Source organism: Topomyia yanbarensis, chromosome 2 (assembly GCF_030247195.1).
Source record: "Topomyia yanbarensis strain Yona2022 chromosome 2, ASM3024719v1, whole genome shotgun sequence".
NCBI lineage: Eukaryota > Metazoa > Arthropoda > Insecta > Diptera > Culicidae > Topomyia > Topomyia yanbarensis.
The window spans coordinates 197,199,285-197,216,630 of NC_080671.1; the positions used below are offsets into that span (position 1 = coordinate 197,199,285).

The 17,346-nt window shown below is 41.2% G+C and overlaps 3 protein-coding genes across 4 annotated transcripts; 1 reads left to right on the plus strand and 2 right to left on the minus strand.

Annotated features, from left to right (window-relative positions):
* The first annotated feature begins 1,489 nt into the window (after positions 1 to 1,489).
* LOC131682579 (uncharacterized) lies at positions 1,490 to 10,642 on the plus strand. 2 transcript variants are annotated; one of them, XM_058964165.1, is made up of 6 exons: positions 1,490 to 1,596; positions 7,585 to 7,994; positions 8,054 to 8,695; positions 8,753 to 8,904; positions 8,963 to 9,153; positions 9,217 to 10,642. In XM_058964165.1, exons 2-6 carry the CDS (start codon positions 7,694 to 7,696, stop codon positions 10,460 to 10,462), a joined length of 2,532 nt encoding a protein of 843 aa, XP_058820148.1. In that variant the 5' UTR covers positions 1,490 to 1,596; positions 7,585 to 7,693; the 3' UTR covers positions 10,463 to 10,642. The 2 variants fall into 2 exon arrangements, with proteins under 2 accessions (XP_058820148.1, XP_058820147.1); XM_058964164.1 differs by having other exon boundaries at positions 1,490 to 1,593.
* LOC131682583 (glutathione S-transferase C-terminal domain-containing protein homolog) lies at positions 10,608 to 15,116 on the minus strand. The gene is made up of 2 exons (XM_058964183.1): positions 14,015 to 15,116; positions 10,608 to 11,341 (listed from the first exon to the last, which is right to left on the minus strand). The coding sequence occupies exons 1-2, from the start codon at positions 15,114 to 15,116 to the stop codon at positions 10,665 to 10,667; spliced, it is 1,779 nt and encodes a 592-aa protein (XP_058820166.1). The 3' UTR covers positions 10,608 to 10,664.
* A 33-nt stretch (positions 15,117 to 15,149) lies between these two features.
* Positions 15,150 to 15,868, minus strand: LOC131682594 (protein JTB). The gene is made up of 3 exons (XM_058964200.1): positions 15,653 to 15,868; positions 15,365 to 15,598; positions 15,150 to 15,309 (listed from the first exon to the last, which is right to left on the minus strand). Exons 1-3 carry the CDS (start codon positions 15,730 to 15,732, stop codon positions 15,150 to 15,152), a joined length of 474 nt encoding a protein of 157 aa, XP_058820183.1. The 5' UTR covers positions 15,733 to 15,868.
* Between the last annotated feature and the right edge of the window lie 1,478 nt (positions 15,869 to 17,346).

Here is a 17,346-nt window from a genome sequence, read left to right on the forward strand (position 1 = left end):
GAAGGTAGTTTCCATTTAACAACGGCAAAAATTACAACTCATTGATAGGTTTTTATACTCAAATTTAAGTTGAATTTACCTAATTTTGAGTATACCCCAAACAACTCAAAAGTACCTTCCTCCACGGAAGACCTCGACTGAGTCGAATCTCTCGTTTTGTTTTTGACAACACTAATGAGTGCGAAAGCGACGCACAACTCAAAAGTAAGTTAAAAGAACTTATGCTGTAGGTTGTTTTATTTAACCGTGTTCGTTCGAGCATATATATATGACGATGGCAAGTAGTGTTGAATACAAAGGAACTAATTATAGGGCTGGATATTTTATGACTCCATTCGAAAAACATATGATGTACTTGGTTCAAGTCATTGAATTTATTATGTGTAGTAACGAGATATATTTAATATGTCAATTCTGGCAAGTTGGAAAGTTTTGTGAGCATTTCCAGGCGTATGAAGTAATAAGAAGCTTGAATATAGTTGAGATATTAAAAATTGATCTGTTTGATAGCTCTCCTGTATCTGTACATAGTATAGGTGATAAAACTAGCATTTATTTTCGAGTTAAGAACAGTTTCAATGTAAATATAAACTAACTTGTAATAAAGTTTGATATGATGTTTTTATTTTTTTATACTTGATTGATTTACGTTTATTTCAATAGGTTCCATATGTTCCCATCACGTTTTATAATTAATAAACTGATTCCGAGTTTTCTTTGAACTTTTTTAACTTTATCTTTTAATTACAAATATATTTATGTTCGTATTCTGATCTAATGATGATTACTTTGGTCTGCATATCCTACGAAGAGTTGAAAGGCAATGGAAAAAATCACTGAATAACTCGCAGAAGACAATATATACATTAAGTGTCTATCATTGTTAGATTGGTCTATTTGAAGAAGTATTAGATAATTGGAAAGTCATGCAGTTATTTTTATAAATTACTCTATAGAGTAATTATATAAACAACTGCATTATTTTCCAATCTACGAGTACTTTTTCAAATAGTGCAATCTAATAATGATAGACACTTAAAGTGTACATTCTGTCTAATATTTGTATATAATCAAGAAAAACAAAAGGTAAAGTCCATTGCACAATCCTATAGATTTCACATATTTTTTGATAACATTTACAAGTACATCATATAGTTTCTACTATAACACTTTGTAAAAGATACGAGAGAAGTCACGTAAATATAAGGTGAAACCTACGTGGTATTCAAATTTTTGTTTTATGAAAACTACTGGTGCATCATGTAGGTTCTATTAAAGTACATTGTAAAGGATAAATGAAAAGTCACGTAGGTGTTATGTGAAACTCCGGCAAGAGTTCATGAGTTCATTCTGTGTTACCTATCACCCACGTAAGTATTACGTGAAAAGTGTGATGGAGAAAAACCACGTGTTTTCACGTAGCATTGACATGTGGATTATTTTGAGTGTAGAGTTACATCTTGGCCTGTCGGAAAGATGGATGATTGAATCGCGCGAACTGCGATCATAAAAAAACTCAAGAAACGTCAAATGAATGAAGTGTGATAGCGGTGATAGATCAAAATAGTCGCAAATATGCTGCACACGAGTTTTGTAGTGTGATTTGAATAAATTTCGTGATTTCCACAAAGTGAAAATTTAGGTCATCAAGGCACTCGAGCGCGCGTTGGAGTATCATTTTAAATTATTTAATAAAAAATAATATTGAAATTTGTCTTCGGTTTGATGACGCGTGAATGGTTACAACGGTTTTTTTTTCACGAGACGGATTTTTACATTTTTGAGATATTTTTCGTGCGATCTTTGATTTCTTTTTCGATTGTGCAAAGTGACCGCGGATTGACCTACGGATTTCGGGTGTTTCATTCGGTTAAACTTTCTAGCGGGCCGTGATTTCGGCGTTTTTCCACGGCGTTCTTGAGCCGGGCAAGATGGCGACCGTTACCACGCGGAACGAAAACTAATACCGAAGTGCTACATAACGAGTCTTGTGCGATCTTTCATTATTTTATCTCGTGTGCAAAGTGAACTCATTTAGTCCCACGGTTCTCGGGATTATCGTCCGGCCAAACTCTTTAACGGCCCGTAATTTCGGTGTTTTTCTTCAAGGAATTTGAGCCGGACAAGATGGCTACCGGCGCCACGAAGAGCGAACATTAGTATCGGAGCGCCACACAGAAAAAAATTAAAAAAAAGAAAAGAAAACTAAAAAGGAAAATGTCCAAACAAATGATAAATGGGCAGAGGATCACGAGATCCCAAGCCGATCCACAGAATAAGTGTACAAATGGTTCACAGATTCAGATTAAAACAGGACAAAACAGGATTAAACAACCGAAGGATGACGGAAATAAAAACCAAAGAAACAAACGAACCTCCTCTACAACACCAATTACTGGTGGAAGTCAGCCAGCAAGTGTTGAAGAGATCGTAGATGAAAACCAATCAACGAGACCTAACGCGATCGCAGGAGGGAACAAATCTACACAAACTACTTTTCTATGTACAGGAGAAAGTCAAAATACGCAGGCCACAATATCAGAATCCCCGACCCTATCTGATGTCGCCTACTTGGAACCGATAAACTATGCGAATGAAATTCCCCAACACCCTGTAGCAGTGGGCAAGATGCTTTTCGAAGCAGGATTCGACCAATGTAACGAGATAACAAAAGTAGGGAAGTTTAGGTACAAATTAAACCTTACCAATAAAAAAGCTTTTGAAGTCCTCCAAACCATTGACATCAAACAGGGGAATCTGAAAGTATTTTTACCAGTAAGTTACAAGGAAACAATATGTTTTGTGCCTAACGTTCCTCTAGAGTTCAAGGAAGAAGAATTCAAGGATCACGTCGTGTGTGAGCAATCGATTTTGAAAGTAGAGCGCATCAAAAAGATGGGAAGGAACAAGGAAATTATCGACACTACAAACATGAAAGTGACCGTACAGGGAAGAGTTGTTCCGCGCACAATGAAGATTTATGGATGCTGCTTTAGGCCTGAACTCTACATATTCCCGGTCAAGCAGTGCTCTAACTGCTGGAAGTATGGACACACCAGGAAATTCTGCCGAGGCAAACCATCATGCCAGAACTGTGGAAACGCACACATAAATGCTGATAAATGCTCGAATATGCCACATTGCAGAAACTGCAACAGAAACCACGGAGCTGCCGACAGAGAATGCCCGGAAAGGTTCAGAAGACAGGCGATAGTGAAGGAGATGGCAACACAGCGAATCCCGTTTGCAGAAGCGGAGCTTTCCTTCCCGTTAACGACGAACCGGTTCTCAAGCTTGTCGGAAGAAAATTTCCCAAACCTACCTACTATCGATATTGACAAGGGTGCAAGGTCAACTAGCACAGTGCCCATTCGTCCGAAACGGAAAATGCTACCCAGAATGCCCCAGCTAGAAACCGGAGCAGAAGCACCCTCCGCGAATTGCACAACCAGGACAAAGCAAACGGACTAAGCGGTTCCTTTCTAACCGAAAACCTCCTCAGAGCCACAGAATTCGAGTCATTCATCGACCAGCTCAGAAAGCTACTCCTGCAGCACCTTCGATCAAAACCCTGGTTGGCACCCCTGGTGCAATTGCGAGACATGATCACAAATAAAATAAAAGGAGAAATATCCCCAGTAGAAATAGATGGCCTCCTGATTGAAATCTGCACAGAGCTCGACAACATAATTAACAACGAAACCAAAGACACTAACGAATCTAGAATAGCCAGCAACACAAGTAATGGTGAATAAAATCATGAAAATCCTTCAAAACAACGTACAAAGCTTAAGACCAACTGAAACGAGAGAAGAGCTCTATACAACACTAGTACAGAACAACGTTAGTGCAGTACTACTGCAAGAGATATGGTTGAAGGAGAACGAACCCTTTAAAATGAAAAAGTACAATCTAATATCGAAAAGACGAAAGCAAGGCTACGGAGGAGTTGGAATATTTTTGCACGAAGAATTCGAATATGAGGAACTCGCTTTTCCGGATCTGGGACCACTGGAAGTGGTTGGAGTTAAAATAAAGAGTGGTTTTGACCCAATAAACCTAATATCAGCCTACCTGCCTCCAGCCAATGTTTTAAGCATGGAGGCTAGAGAAGGACTGGCAGTCTTTTTTGATGTCATTTCCAGGGTGCAAGGTGAAACAATCATAGGTGCGGATCTAAATACTCATCACGCGTCGTGGAGCCCAAATTTCCCAGCCTGCGCCAGAGGAAGGTACCTGAGGGAAAAAATCGACCTGTCGGACTACACGCTACTAAACGATGGCACAGCAACAACGCTACACGGTCCGGATGGCAGGGACTCAGCCGTAGATGTCACACTCGCCTCACCGAACATCGCCAAAAAAACATCCTGGGAGGTACATCAAGAAGAATTTGGCAGTATTCACTGTGCGATATGGATTAACGTCAACAGCAATATACCGGTCCTTCAAAAATCCACCAAAAGAATTAACAAAGCGAAGGTTATCGAGAGTCTAAGCGAAATACAGCCGCAGTTCATCTACTCCCCAGAGGAGATGGTAGATGTATTTAACGATGCAGTGGAAAAAGCTTCATTTGTGGTTGCAAATAAAAAAACCAACTTCCTAAAAAAGTGGTGGAACACAGAGATCGGAACTCTATACGACATAAAAAGAGAAGCCTTACGTGCGTACAACATTAACAAAACTCGAACCAACTATATGATAGTACAAAAGACCCGAGCAGAATTTAAGCGAATGGTGCGTAGAGAAAAGCGTCTGTATGTTGCAAACCTGATGTTAAAGGTGGATGAAGCTACACCAAACCGCCAGCTGTGGAACATCATCAAGGGGATCGACACCTCCCTGTCAGGCACAGCGCGAAAAACAGGCACAGCGCGATGACCCACACAAAAGGTGAGGAATTCATGAACTATTACTTCCACGGAAAGAGCAAAAAAATCCAAATGCCAAGTACTAGGACACATGAAACACTTGAAGGATACGAGATGGCACTGAAGGACAATGAAACTCTTCAGGCTCTCGGAAAAACAAAGAACCATTCTGCCCCAGGGGAGAACCAAATATCGTATGACATTCTCAAACAACTCCCCTTAGGAATGCAACTAAAATTCTCCGAGATGATCAGCCGAGTCTTCGTAACTGAAACCATACCTTCACGGTGGAGAATAACCGTAATAAAGCCCATACCCAAAAAGAACGCCGTCCCTGGCCTTCCAAACGCAAGCAGGCCAATCGCCCTGATGAATGTGGAAATCAAACTGATCAACACCGTGGTAAAGAACAGGCTCGCCGAAATAGCGGATATTGGTGGACTGATCCCAGAACTTTCCTTCGGCTTCCGAAAGCATAGGTCCGCATCTACTTGTGTGACCTACGTAATAAACGCCATTCATGAAATAAAGGAGCACGAAGAAGAAGCCATAGTTGCCTTCCTTGACGTCAAAAAGGCTTACGACTCAGTAAACACAAACAAACTGCTACGGATCTTGGCGGATCTACACATACCAAGAAAACTGATTTCATGGTTGTACGAGTATCTGAGACATCGAATAATGCGACTGGAAACGGAAGACGGTGTGATTGAAGAAGTCGTGTCTGAAGGCTTACCCCAAGGATGTCCTGTCTCCCCAATTTTGTATAATTTTTACACTGCAGCGCTCCATGATCTAAATGACGACTCCTGCGAACTCGTACAATTCGCCGACGACTTTGCTGTGATTGCCAGAGGGGCTACACTAGAGCTTGCGGAACAGAATCTAAATAACTTCCTTAACAAACTGGCGAGCAGACTGAAAGACCTAGACCTAGAAATCTGTCCACATAAATCTGCAGTTATACCCTTCACTGGCAAACGCATTGACCATCTGAGGATCAAAATCCAAGGTCAGCGGGTAGAAGTAGTCAACACGCACCTCTATCTAGGTTTCACGCTGGACCGAGCACTTCGGCACCGAAAGCATATTGACACAATCACGGAAAAGGCTAGGGAAAAACTTCCCCTCCTCAAACTGCTAGCAAGAAAATCAGGAGGTGCCAATCCAGAAACGCTATTAAAAGTGGGAAACGCTGTCATACGAAGCCGAATGGAGTACGGTGCCTCCTCCTTTGGTAACGCCGCCAGCACCAACTTCAAAAAACTTCAACTGCTTCAGAACTCATACATCAGAATAGCAATGAAATATCTACGTAGCACTCCGGTGCATGTCATGTTAGCGGAGACAGGTCAACTGCCGATGAAGCTCAGGATTGAATTACTCACCAAAAAGGAGCTGATCAGAAGTGTATTCCACAGGACACCCCTTCTACATTTCATCAGCGACACGCTGTCGAAGGAAATCCCGAACGGATCCTATTTATCTGAAATGGCTGACAAACATGCAGATGTCATCTTCCAAGTTCATCCGTCTGACAAGGACATAGCGCGAGAAACGAGGATGCAATATTTTTTAACTTTGATCTGGAGGACTTCGTACACCCCACTCTTGGTGAGGAAAAGCTAATGAAAAAACAGCATTGCAACCTTATATGGCAGAACCTTTTCCGGGAAGCGACACACACGAAATACAAGGACCACAAAATGATATTCACTGATGCCTCAAAAACGCCTAGTGGAACCGCGTTAGCAGTCTACGATGAGTATGAACAAATCACGAAAACAGAAAGCATAAATAACAACTACTCCATAACGAACGCGGAACTACGAGCTATATTCAAAGCAATAGAACATATAAAGGAAAAACAATATAAACAGACTGTGATTTTCACCGACTCAAGAAGCGCCTGTCAATCTCTTATGAACCGAAATACACTGTTAGAAAATTTCATCATATGGGATATCCACAAAGAAATGAAAAGCATGCGAAAAGGGGCAGTGCAAATACAATGGATCCCCAGTCACATGGGCATTCATGGCAACGAAATAGCCGACCAAGCAGCGGTGGCCAAATCTAGCGAAAAACAGACGGAACATATTGGCATAACACAGGGAGATGCAATAATTCTATGTCAGAAAGAAGTTTTGAACGAATGGACAAAGGAATACAAATTGATTTCAAATGCAAAAGGACGGTGGCACTACAAAATTATGGAGAATCCAGGAAGAAACTGTTGGTCTAAAGATCTGATCCTGTCCTCAGAACAAAAGAAAATCTTAAACAGAATCCGATCCGGGCACACCTGCACCAAAGAAAGGAGAGCCCTTTGGGGTCTCGAACTAGATGAATACTGTGAAATGTGCATAGAACGGGAAGATCTCAACCATAGCCTGTATCACTGCCCTAAATACAACAACACCAGAATCAAATTTAACGCATTAGAATATATGAAGCCATTAGAGGAAATATTTCTGGAAAATTGCGAAGAGAGCATGAAACAAATCTGCAACTTCATCAAAGAAGCACAGATACAAATTTAAATTTACACCAAACCAACGTAACTACTAAACGGAACTGGGAAAGTATACAAAGAAAACTAAAAAGACGACACCGGCCAGATGGATCAACTATGATCTTAGCCTGTCATTCTGACACCCCAAAGGAAAAAAAAAAAAAAAGTGAAAATTTACTAATTTTATTTTCGCAGAGAAACAGTTGTAAAACATAATTGAATGTTGAGCGTTGAGCAATCTTCGATTGAAATGTAGAAATTAACATTGGCCGCCGAGACTACCATTTGTATAAAGTTCAGCACGATGGCGACGCGCCGACCCCGTGTGAAAGTGGCTGCGAACCTCTCGATTCGAAGACCCTCAAAGTCGATATCCGGAGATTCTGGAAAAGATGTAAAGCCAACAATCACTGAACTATCAATTAGTTCAAACACTGCAAATGCTACAGTTGAGATCACTGAAAAATCGACGGATGAAGTCAGCAGTACTACATGCGATGTGAAGGTGGTAGAAGGCAATGTTCGTGATAAACCTGTCAAAAAATCCGGTTGTGCGGAAATTGCACCAAGTCCAATAGAAGATCAACATACTTTCAAATTTCCTAGTGTGTATTTTTAACTTCGACTCGTAGAAGAATTGTAAAATAGATTTTGTTTTTTTTAGAACCAGTCGAGGAGACTCTTAAGATTACAACACCCGCTCCATTGCCACACTCTTCCTTGGAAGTCTGTACAGAAGAACCGCATTCACCGAAGAAACTCGATTCCAAGTTTGCTTACATAAATGCACTCAACAGTCCACGTAAGCGGATCCGCACCGAATCGATGACTTCAAATAAATCATATTCGGATGTCAGCTTGAAATCTCGCAAAACAATCAAACAGGAAGAATCGCAAAAGGCGTCCGACGCGAAGCGAGACCTTCGTAAGCGTTTGAACAACATCCAGAACATTGACAAGCAGTCGCTTACTATGTTCGATATGATCTACTACAATCCAGCCAAGAACCCTATGAAGAATCCGGCATTCAGCAAAAAGGGTTCTCTGGAAAATATCCCCAGCGCGGTAGATAAAGATCGGCGAAGCGTGAGTAAATCGCGGTCGCCTACCCCAGCTCCGATGCTTCCACCGCTGCCACCTAATCCACCTAAAGCCCAGATACAGCTTACGCCACAACTGAAACTTGGACCTAATGGGGAAATGATTTTGGATGAGACCAGCTTAGTCATTGAAAATGAACGGGAAAAAGAAATCCGGGACACCATGGCTAGAACGGAAATTGTGTACGACGACGAGTTCAGTGGGAGTGAGTATACTAGATGGCAACTCGCACCAGATCAGTGCATAATATTGTTTGTTTTAGATTCTGGATATTACAGTCGGTACAAAAGAACAAGAGATTGGCCCCCTGATGAAACTATTCGGTTCTATCGATGTCTGCATACAATAGGTACGGATTTCTCGATGATGATTCAACTTTTTCCAAACCGCAGCCGGAGGGATCTTAAATTAAAAGTAAGTAAACAATCACGAATATATATTTAAACACATTTTAACTACTTTAAACGAGCAGTTCAAAAAAGAGGAACGCCTAAATTTAATGTTGGTCAACAAAGCGCTGCTCTATCCGAAAGAATTCAACATCGAAGAGCTGAAACAGCAGTTCCAACAAGAGGACGAGGAGATTGAGCGACAACGGGAGCAAGAACGCCAGATGAGGCTAGAAGCGGAGGAGACTTTGAGACAACAGAAGACAGCTAAACGGTAAGCGGCTTAGTTTGTGGTAAGATTTGTCTTCAATTATTTAATCAGTTTTTGTACTTGCAGATTACAACTTAATCAAAACAAAAATCGTAATCCAAAAAAGCGTGTAAGTAAAGCCGCACGGGTGATGTTGGATGACGAAAGGCTGTCCAAAGCAGAACCTTTAATGAAAGAAGTAAAACCCAAGCGTAGGAAAAGAAAAACGCCCAATGAAACAAACAACTCCTCCGCAATCCAACAGCCTAGTTCAGAAATATTCGCCGCGGTACCCAGTGATGCATTTGTAAATCCGATTGATCCTACTCAAAGGTTAGACAATCCAGACCAGAGAAATTATCAGGAAGTGTCGTACGACCCGCCTTACATTCCGAATGAGGATTTCACTGTTTCTGAATGTGCTAAAACTAACGGCCCGTCTTGTTCTGAAGCCACCATATCCCCGAGTGTGACACAAGCTGAGACTCCTCCACTTGATATTGAATCCATGGATATAGAAATCGTCGATGCGGAATCGAGAAGTTTATATGAGATCAAGTCAGAACCACAAGTGTATCCTCTTGGAATATACCAAAACAACGTGTCTGAATTGAACCCACCTAATGTTATAACGTTGCAGAATTTGGATGACCAAAGTCAAACTACGGTAGCCTATCAGGAGCCAATGATGGGAAATGTGAATGAAAACGACATCGATTCCATCGAATCCAAATACTATGGCGGGTGTGATATGGTATACCTTCCAATGCCAGCGAACGCACCAATAGCTCGCCCAGTCAAGGGTGAACTGTTCTCTCAAAACCCTCCAACGGTACGATCACCGCCTCTGCATTACGATTTGTTACCTCTTTCAGCGCCTGACTCTTTGAAGAATAGATCACCTGGCAGAGAAAGCAGTCAGTCAACGATTGTGAAAACAAATGTCGAATCTGAAAGGGTTCCTACACCGGACGTACCGGTTGAAAGACTTGAAGCAGAAGAACCGGTAGTGTCACAAGTTGTCGACGAAGATAGTACACAAGACTCGAAAATAATACTCAAAGAAGAGCAAGGTCATGTCGAACAACGGCAAGAACCTGTGGAATCAGAGGAGCAGAATGAATCACATGGGCTGGGTCCGTTGGAGGATATTGATCTGAATTCGCTGGTGCTGGTCGAAAGTCAAGATACGACCAATCCGGATAGAACCATCTTCGAAATCTATGTGATAGACCAACAAACGGGCAAACTCAGCGAAAAACCGCTGGATGTCCCCGAGGATGTGATTGAAAACATACGCTCCATCCTGGAAACTGGCGAAGATTCAGGTTGAGCGCAGCTGTTTCTCGTGTGTGTTTATAGTTATTTAGCTAGGTACTCATAGGAAAGCTATGTCGGGAAAGTAAATTAATAGTAGAGCATTTTGTATAGGTATTTTGGCTAGTGAATTTCTCAAAATACAAATATTATCCTGTTGCTTGTGAGGAAATAAACTTTTATTTATTTATTCTAAGCATTTTGTTTATTTATTAAAGTCACAATGTTCCAACTAAAAGTCTATTCTTTGGGGTGCAATTCTCCGGTTTGAGTCGTTTCTGTACCACCGTGTAACCAAATTCGCGTGCCCACAGAACTCGATCCAGATCGATTACGTCCATGCAATAAAATCCCTGATGAGACTTTTCCACATTGGTTTTACTATTGTTCAGATCGTGTGTCTGGTCCGCACAATGTGCAATGCACAGATATTCCTTGAGCAGCAAATCCGACTGTTGGAAGATTTCGCTTCTGGGGTACCGAATGACATCCAACTCGTATAGCTTCCCGTAGCAGCATGGACAGCAGACAAATTGCGCACGACACTCGATGCATTTTTGCAGCACAATGTCACTTGCAACTCCACATGCATGGAGCGACACACCGATATTAAATCGGGCGGTGAAATAATTCAAATTACACTGAAAATAAACAACATTGGCTAAGTCTAGACGTTGAACCCGGTCCATTGCCAGCTGCTGTGATTCTTCCTTGTTTTCCAGCAAATAGATGGTGCATTCGGGCAAGAGGTAGGCCAGCAGAATACCTAGGTGGCCGGTGCCTGAGCAGAAGTCGACAATGATGTCACCCGGACGAGCTAGTGCAATCACTTCATTGGCCAGACACTCTAGCTGATGTTTTTTGCGTTCGATGCGCTTCGAAGGGAGCATTCCACCTACAAAAATATCAATTTAATGAAAAGTTCAATTGTCCGTCACAATTATCCGAATTCGACAGAAAAGAAACAAAATAATAGCTCGATTATTTAAAAACAGGCAGAAGAATTTACCCCGCTATTATATCTTATATGTCCCCAACAAAAACGGAACATTCCCAGAAATATGGGAATACTACTACTTAGTACCAATTTTCTAAACAAGCTCGAAAGCAGATCCGAGCTAATCCTTAAGTTATCTGACAATTCACTCAACTAATCTGCGTATTTGAACGCTTCACTACTAGAAAGTCCATTGCCTAAATACATCAGCAGACAGTTATTTGCGCGCAACTATGGGCTGCTGCAACTACGTCATTGCTTTGACCGGGGCATGGCTTGACAACCGTACTTTGTCTCGACAGGTGACATCGGGTGATGGTATGCTGTGCGCAGTTCACCATGGCATCAAAGCCCGAGTGATCAATGTTGACCGGTTAGCGAACGCCGAGCAAGTGTGGCTATCAGTGAAAACTGCCGATCATACTCTGTTCCAGTGTGTTGTGTCTTTCCTATCTGATATAGTTCGTGATTCTAGCCCGATCGACGAACATCTTTCCTATTTCTTTCAAGAGCTAGAAGGCTGCCCCACCTGATGATATGATCTGGCTAGACGTGATGTAATGCATTTTAGGAGAGCTGTTCTACTGGAGCTGTAGAGCTAGGGCTCGGCAGGACTCCCCATCAGAATCACACACTATAATTGCAGACGAGACGGGAAATGTCACACTGCTTAACGCCAATTGCAGTGAGCCGTGATTCTGAATGCGATACTCATTGTACTGTTCAGATATGTGCCTAAGCACGTGACTGCGTGTAACATCGCGAACGATTCAAGCGTTTGTACGTTACCGGTTTCGATCGCACGTGCGTTTGTATGTCGCGTGTGCTAACGTGTATGTAACTTCGCGTGTATCCATTCTATTTTATAACTGAGTGACATTTGTAAATTCGCGTGTTTCCTTGGATGATCGCGCGCGAACCGTGAATCTGATACTTGAGTTTCGGTGTACGGTTCAGATTCTAAAACAAAGTGAGTGTTGTCTAGTGGATACGAGCTTTATTTTTTGATTGACCCAACAAAATGTATGGACCTAAGTTGCTTGGACGTAGGGTAAAGATTTTCGGGCGTGACCGATTCATGATCGCGCGAACATGGGAGTTTGCGTTTGTAACTTTGTTTGTACTACAACGTTCACCTTATCACCGGGGTGTTATAAAGTTTGCGTGACGTATTCGCGTGTGTTTCTGGATGGTTACAATCCTCTGATATTTAGTTTTCGGTGTACGGTTCACATTCTGACAGGGAGTGAATTACCTCATATCATTAGATTTCCCGGTTATGTCGCCATGGAAGTGTCCAGTGGATATGAAAGCTTTCTTTTTTTAATTAGTCCAATTGAAGGCATGGATCTAGACTGCCGTTACCGAAGATAGAGACTTCCGGAAGTGACCGATTCATGATAGCACGAGCACGGGAGTTTGTAGTTTATAGTTTCTCTTCTGAGGCCGCATTTGTGAATTTATAAGTGCTTAAACGATTACTTAATCACCAGGGTGCTATCCTGTTCTCGAGATAACAAGCGTAGGTGTGTGTGGATGATCGCGAAGAACTCAAGCGTTTGTATGTTAAAGTTCTTGGGGCGCGTGCTAGCGTGTAGATTAAGATGAGATAATATTAGGTTTAGTTTAATAAGAATAGCTGGTAGCCGTCCGACTCCTAGGCTTCGAATGACAGTTTAATCTCTTTCTCCTAACACTGTCAACTACCCGTACGTATTGCCATGTAAAAATGTACCCAAAAGTTCAACAAACTGCTGACTATCGCAACAATCCCTGACCCGTAGTTCCTGTTCCTTCCACTGGATCAGCGTTACCCTCAGCAATCTCCAGAACCTCCTGTTCGTTCGTACAATCGCCTACCGCATCACCTCTTTCACTGTTTGAACCATTCTCTTCTACACTCCATCCACAGACAATAGTGTTTATACTCCAGCCCAAGGAGTTTTTATTCTCAGGTTATGCGATCCTCAAAAACGCCGATCAGCCATGTTGGTTTTAGAAACTACAGCTAACAACATTGTTTACTAGTTCTCTCCATATGTTTGCATGGATTTCAATGGGCAAAAAAGTTGTTCGGTGTCATTTTTCTTCCCCGCAGTCTGTTGCACGCTTACCTCACTCCTCACTTAGTTACTGTCAAGGACGAATCACCTTAGAACTCTAAGCACCTTGCTCTAGCCCTTGCCGGGATAAACACCTTCACCGATCTCGCCTAACTCAAGGTAATGCTGCACCAAACAACGCGCGTGTGTAACGAATGAGCGCTCGGTTACGAATGTCCTTACACGCATTGAAAACATTACTTGTCAGTTCTCAGTGAGTAAAGTTTGTACTTGGTGACAAATCTGTTACCCGTTTGGTGTGCTTCAAATATTTAGAGATCGTTTTTTAAGCAACCTGGGGTAAAATACTACACTACGTACAGAAATTGTCCTTACAGTAGGCACAGACAAACAGACGTAACAGCTTGAAGAAAATTCTAAAAAAAATCTATGCCCACGCTATTTTCATTTTCTGCGTGATATAGTTGAATCTTCAAAATACAAATACATACAATTTTCGTTCACTCACCTTCCGGTTTTGCCACCAGTGGGACCGTCTCCCAGTCAAATAAATTACTCTCGCGATCGTTCGGTATGCTGCAAATGTTCAACTGTAAGCGACTTACTTTCTCCAAAATACCCAACACTTCCGACTGATTTGTGGTGAGCACTTTCTCGCCCAGAATATTCAATTTTTTTGTGTCCGATTTGTATAGACTGTAGCTGGCGGGAGCATCCACGACCAGTTGATGCACTGCCAGCTGTTGAAGTCTTGGTTGATGTTGGTTTGCAAGTATTTTTTTACAAATTAGGCTCAGCTCTCCATCGTCATCTGAATTCACCTGTCCGTACCAGCTGACGATTCTAGGGATCCTTGCGCGCAATGTATCAAGTGGAATCCGCTTATCCAGCAGGTTGAAACAGATGAAAAGTATTATATCGGCTAGGGTTTTTTCAAAACCCTCGACAAACTTGTGATTATTGTAAAAATCGAAGCGATTCGCTTCATTGTCCAATTTATCGTATTCTTGCTGAGACGAAACCTTCACATTCTGGACGTCATTTATCAATTTGTAAATATTGTGTACTTTAAGAGGCTGCGACAGATGACTCTCCAGTTTTCCTATATCTTCTGGAAGAATAAATGTACGGCAGTTTTCTTGCTGTAGCACCGTACGGACGCATTTTATTATATCAATTTCGCAAAATTTTGTCCACATCGAGATCTCAGCTGGCGCTAGAAGTGTGTTGCCTTTAAATCCAAGAATGTGTTTAGCATTTTGCGAACATTGCAAGTGAGCTTTTGTAATACAGCGAGAAATTCCACAAAGGCCGGAAGTGATCCATGCATTGGTCACCAATGTCGGCAATTGGCAGTATGTTGCAGCTATTGGCCAGTTTTCATTTTCGTGAAAATTGACACTGAGCTTTGCAATATTCAGTATGATGGAATCATGGTGCTCAGAAACAGTTTTGCCTTGGACAAAGCTTATCTGAAGATCTCGACCAATCTCAGGCTGCTGCAAATATTTACAAAGTGCTAACAAAACGTAGCTTTCGATTGGTACTTCTACTAGGACAATTTCATCCAAATCGGATTTGCAATAATATTCTAAGTATAAGTCAATCATTGTAACTAATTGAAGAGGTCGAAAAGGATAGTTTTAACAACTTCCAAGCTGGTTTTGGATTTTTAGCATAGCTCTTCGGTTCAATGATTTTTGTCGTAGAAATGAAACTGCCGTTGACAAGCAGCCTAGTACCGTGAGTGTTATTTGGAATGACCAGTAGCGTTTCTCGTCTAGCCAAGCTACCCGATCACAGCTAAAAAAAAGTCCGGTTAGCTTCCATCAATTGCGCTAGATTTAGATAAACCTACCTTCGTGTAACTATTTCACCGCTGAGGCATTTGAGCACTTCCTTGTTATGAGTGTGAACACAAACTCCCTGGGATTTGCTGGCGATTTCGAACGCCGTACACGGATGACAGTCTTTTATCACCTCATACGACTCGCGTACCCAACAGGTAGAATTATTTTCAATTACAAACTCTTGACGACGTGTTCCTGCCTTCATCCATTTGGACTCAATTATTAAAACCACGATAGTTAATCTATAGAACGTAATATATACAATGACACAGTAATTTCATAAAACTTTTACTCACAATATCAGACAGCTGATTCCGAACACCATGCGCTTTTGTGAAAGGTTTTCTATCATGTTGTTTCTTTCTCGGATTAGCATGGAATAAAGGCAATTATGTTTTGAACATTTTCTAAATGTATACAATATTATAGTGAAATTTTTTATTTACGAAATAGACCACTAATTTGTTGCGATATATAAACCGTCATCCTTCAACCACGATGCAAGAAAGTGAAAATGCAGGTGGAACAACGCATCCCATCTGCCAGGCAATCTTGCACTGAAAAGAAAATTTGACAGTATTGCGCACTTCCCACCAACCTGGACTCCGCACTTTTAAAGTGCGAGTGATCTCAAAACTGCGAGCTGTCAAAAAACATGTATTTCAAGTGATAGAGGTGGTACTTTCATAGACAGACCAGTCGAACTAACCGATCTATGAGAAGAATTTAATGGAAGAATGGTAAGTGCGCAGTGCGGTTAGAATCCAGTTTTTAGTGCCACAAGCAATAGTTGAAATTTCCCCTCATGGTAATCACAACAAACTTTATTATAATTATGAAGTACGCTTTTTGATGGGAAACTGGGACTACTTACAAAATGAATATATTGTTTTTACTCTCTTCTGTGTAAACATAATGTACGTCAGAATCTGCATACTTATAGAGAACAGTTGCACAAAGAGTGAAGTCAAAAAAGATGGGTGGGTAATGTCTAGGACATAACCGGAGGATCGTGACTACTCATTTGACTTGTAATTTTCTTGCTTTGAAATATCAATGTTAAAATCTCTCGAAACAACCATCGGAATCTTTTTCCTAGCGTACAGAAATGAATCACGCTTAGCGAAAAACTAGGGGCGGGTAATGTCCGGGACATAACCGCGATGATCATATTCTTAAAATTCTGCTTGTATGTCTTTCAAATGGTTAAATTTTATGGATTAAGTTCGATTCACCGGGTTCAGCGAAATTTTCCTGGGGATCCCGTTCGTTAATCTATTCAGTAAAACGATTTTATTACCGAGTTCTCCGCATTGAATACAGGTCAATAAGCATCTGTCAATACTCAATAAGAGTTAGTAGTTTGCGGTAAGTGTATGTCGATAAAAGTTAAGGAATGCACGTTTTAGTCAAGATCTTTTAAGGTTATACAGAAAACTTTCACACAAAATAATTGTCCTACGTCAATACCCCGGTCATGTTCCGGACATTACATACCCCAAATTTTTCTCATTTCTTTCAAAGTTTCAATTTTAAACACAAATATCATTTCATATGATTATTTCAACAAGCAGATAATGTACTTGTATGACAGGTGAGAGTGTTTTGAAGCGGTTTTAGTGGAGGTAACAACATAAAATCGTGTATTGGACATTTTACAATGATTTTCCTTAACCCCGCAAAACCATGGGGTTGGCAGCAGAGAGTTAAGTTGTTTGGAAGAAATGACTGTTAGTACACAGAGAACAGACATCCATGATCGAACAAAAATATTTAAAAAACGTGTGTAAACACTTGAATTAATATACAATAAACAATAGCGCCGCCAAACCAACTTAACCTAACTATCCGTCAAATCCATTCCGGAACCAGTTCGAAATCCACAATATGTGTTAAAAAATTGATATCAACTTATTTTGGACACCCCTCGATTTTCTTTCTTGACAGCTATTTGTTTATTGAGTTAGAATAATCAAAAAGTGACAAATTT

Coding starts and splice junctions, on each gene's coding strand:
- LOC131682594 (XM_058964200.1), bottom strand. CDS start 15,732: ATGCTAATCCGAGAAAGAAACAACATGATAGAAAACCTTTCACAAAAG. Junction 15,599..15,652: donor GGAATCAGCTGTCTGATATT/GTGAGTAAAAGT, acceptor TACGTTCTATAG/ATTAACTATCGTGGTTTTAA. Junction 15,310..15,364: donor GGTGAAATAGTTACACGAAG/GTAGGTTTATCT, acceptor ACTTTTTTTTAG/CTGTGATCGGGTAGCTTGGC.
- LOC131682583 (XM_058964183.1), bottom strand. CDS start 15,116: ATGATTGACTTATACTTAGAATATTATTGCAAATCCGATTTGGATGAA. Junction 11,342..14,014: donor ACTGGTGGCAAAACCGGAAG/GTGAGTGAACGA, acceptor ATATTTTTGTAG/GTGGAATGCTCCCTTCGAAG.
- LOC131682579 (XM_058964165.1), top strand. CDS start 7,694: ATGGCGACGCGCCGACCCCGTGTGAAAGTGGCTGCGAACCTCTCGATT. Junction 7,995..8,053: donor ACATACTTTCAAATTTCCTA/GTGTGTATTTTT, acceptor TGTTTTTTTTAG/AACCAGTCGAGGAGACTCTT. Junction 8,905..8,962: donor GGAGGGATCTTAAATTAAAA/GTAAGTAAACAA, acceptor TTAAACGAGCAG/TTCAAAAAAGAGGAACGCCT.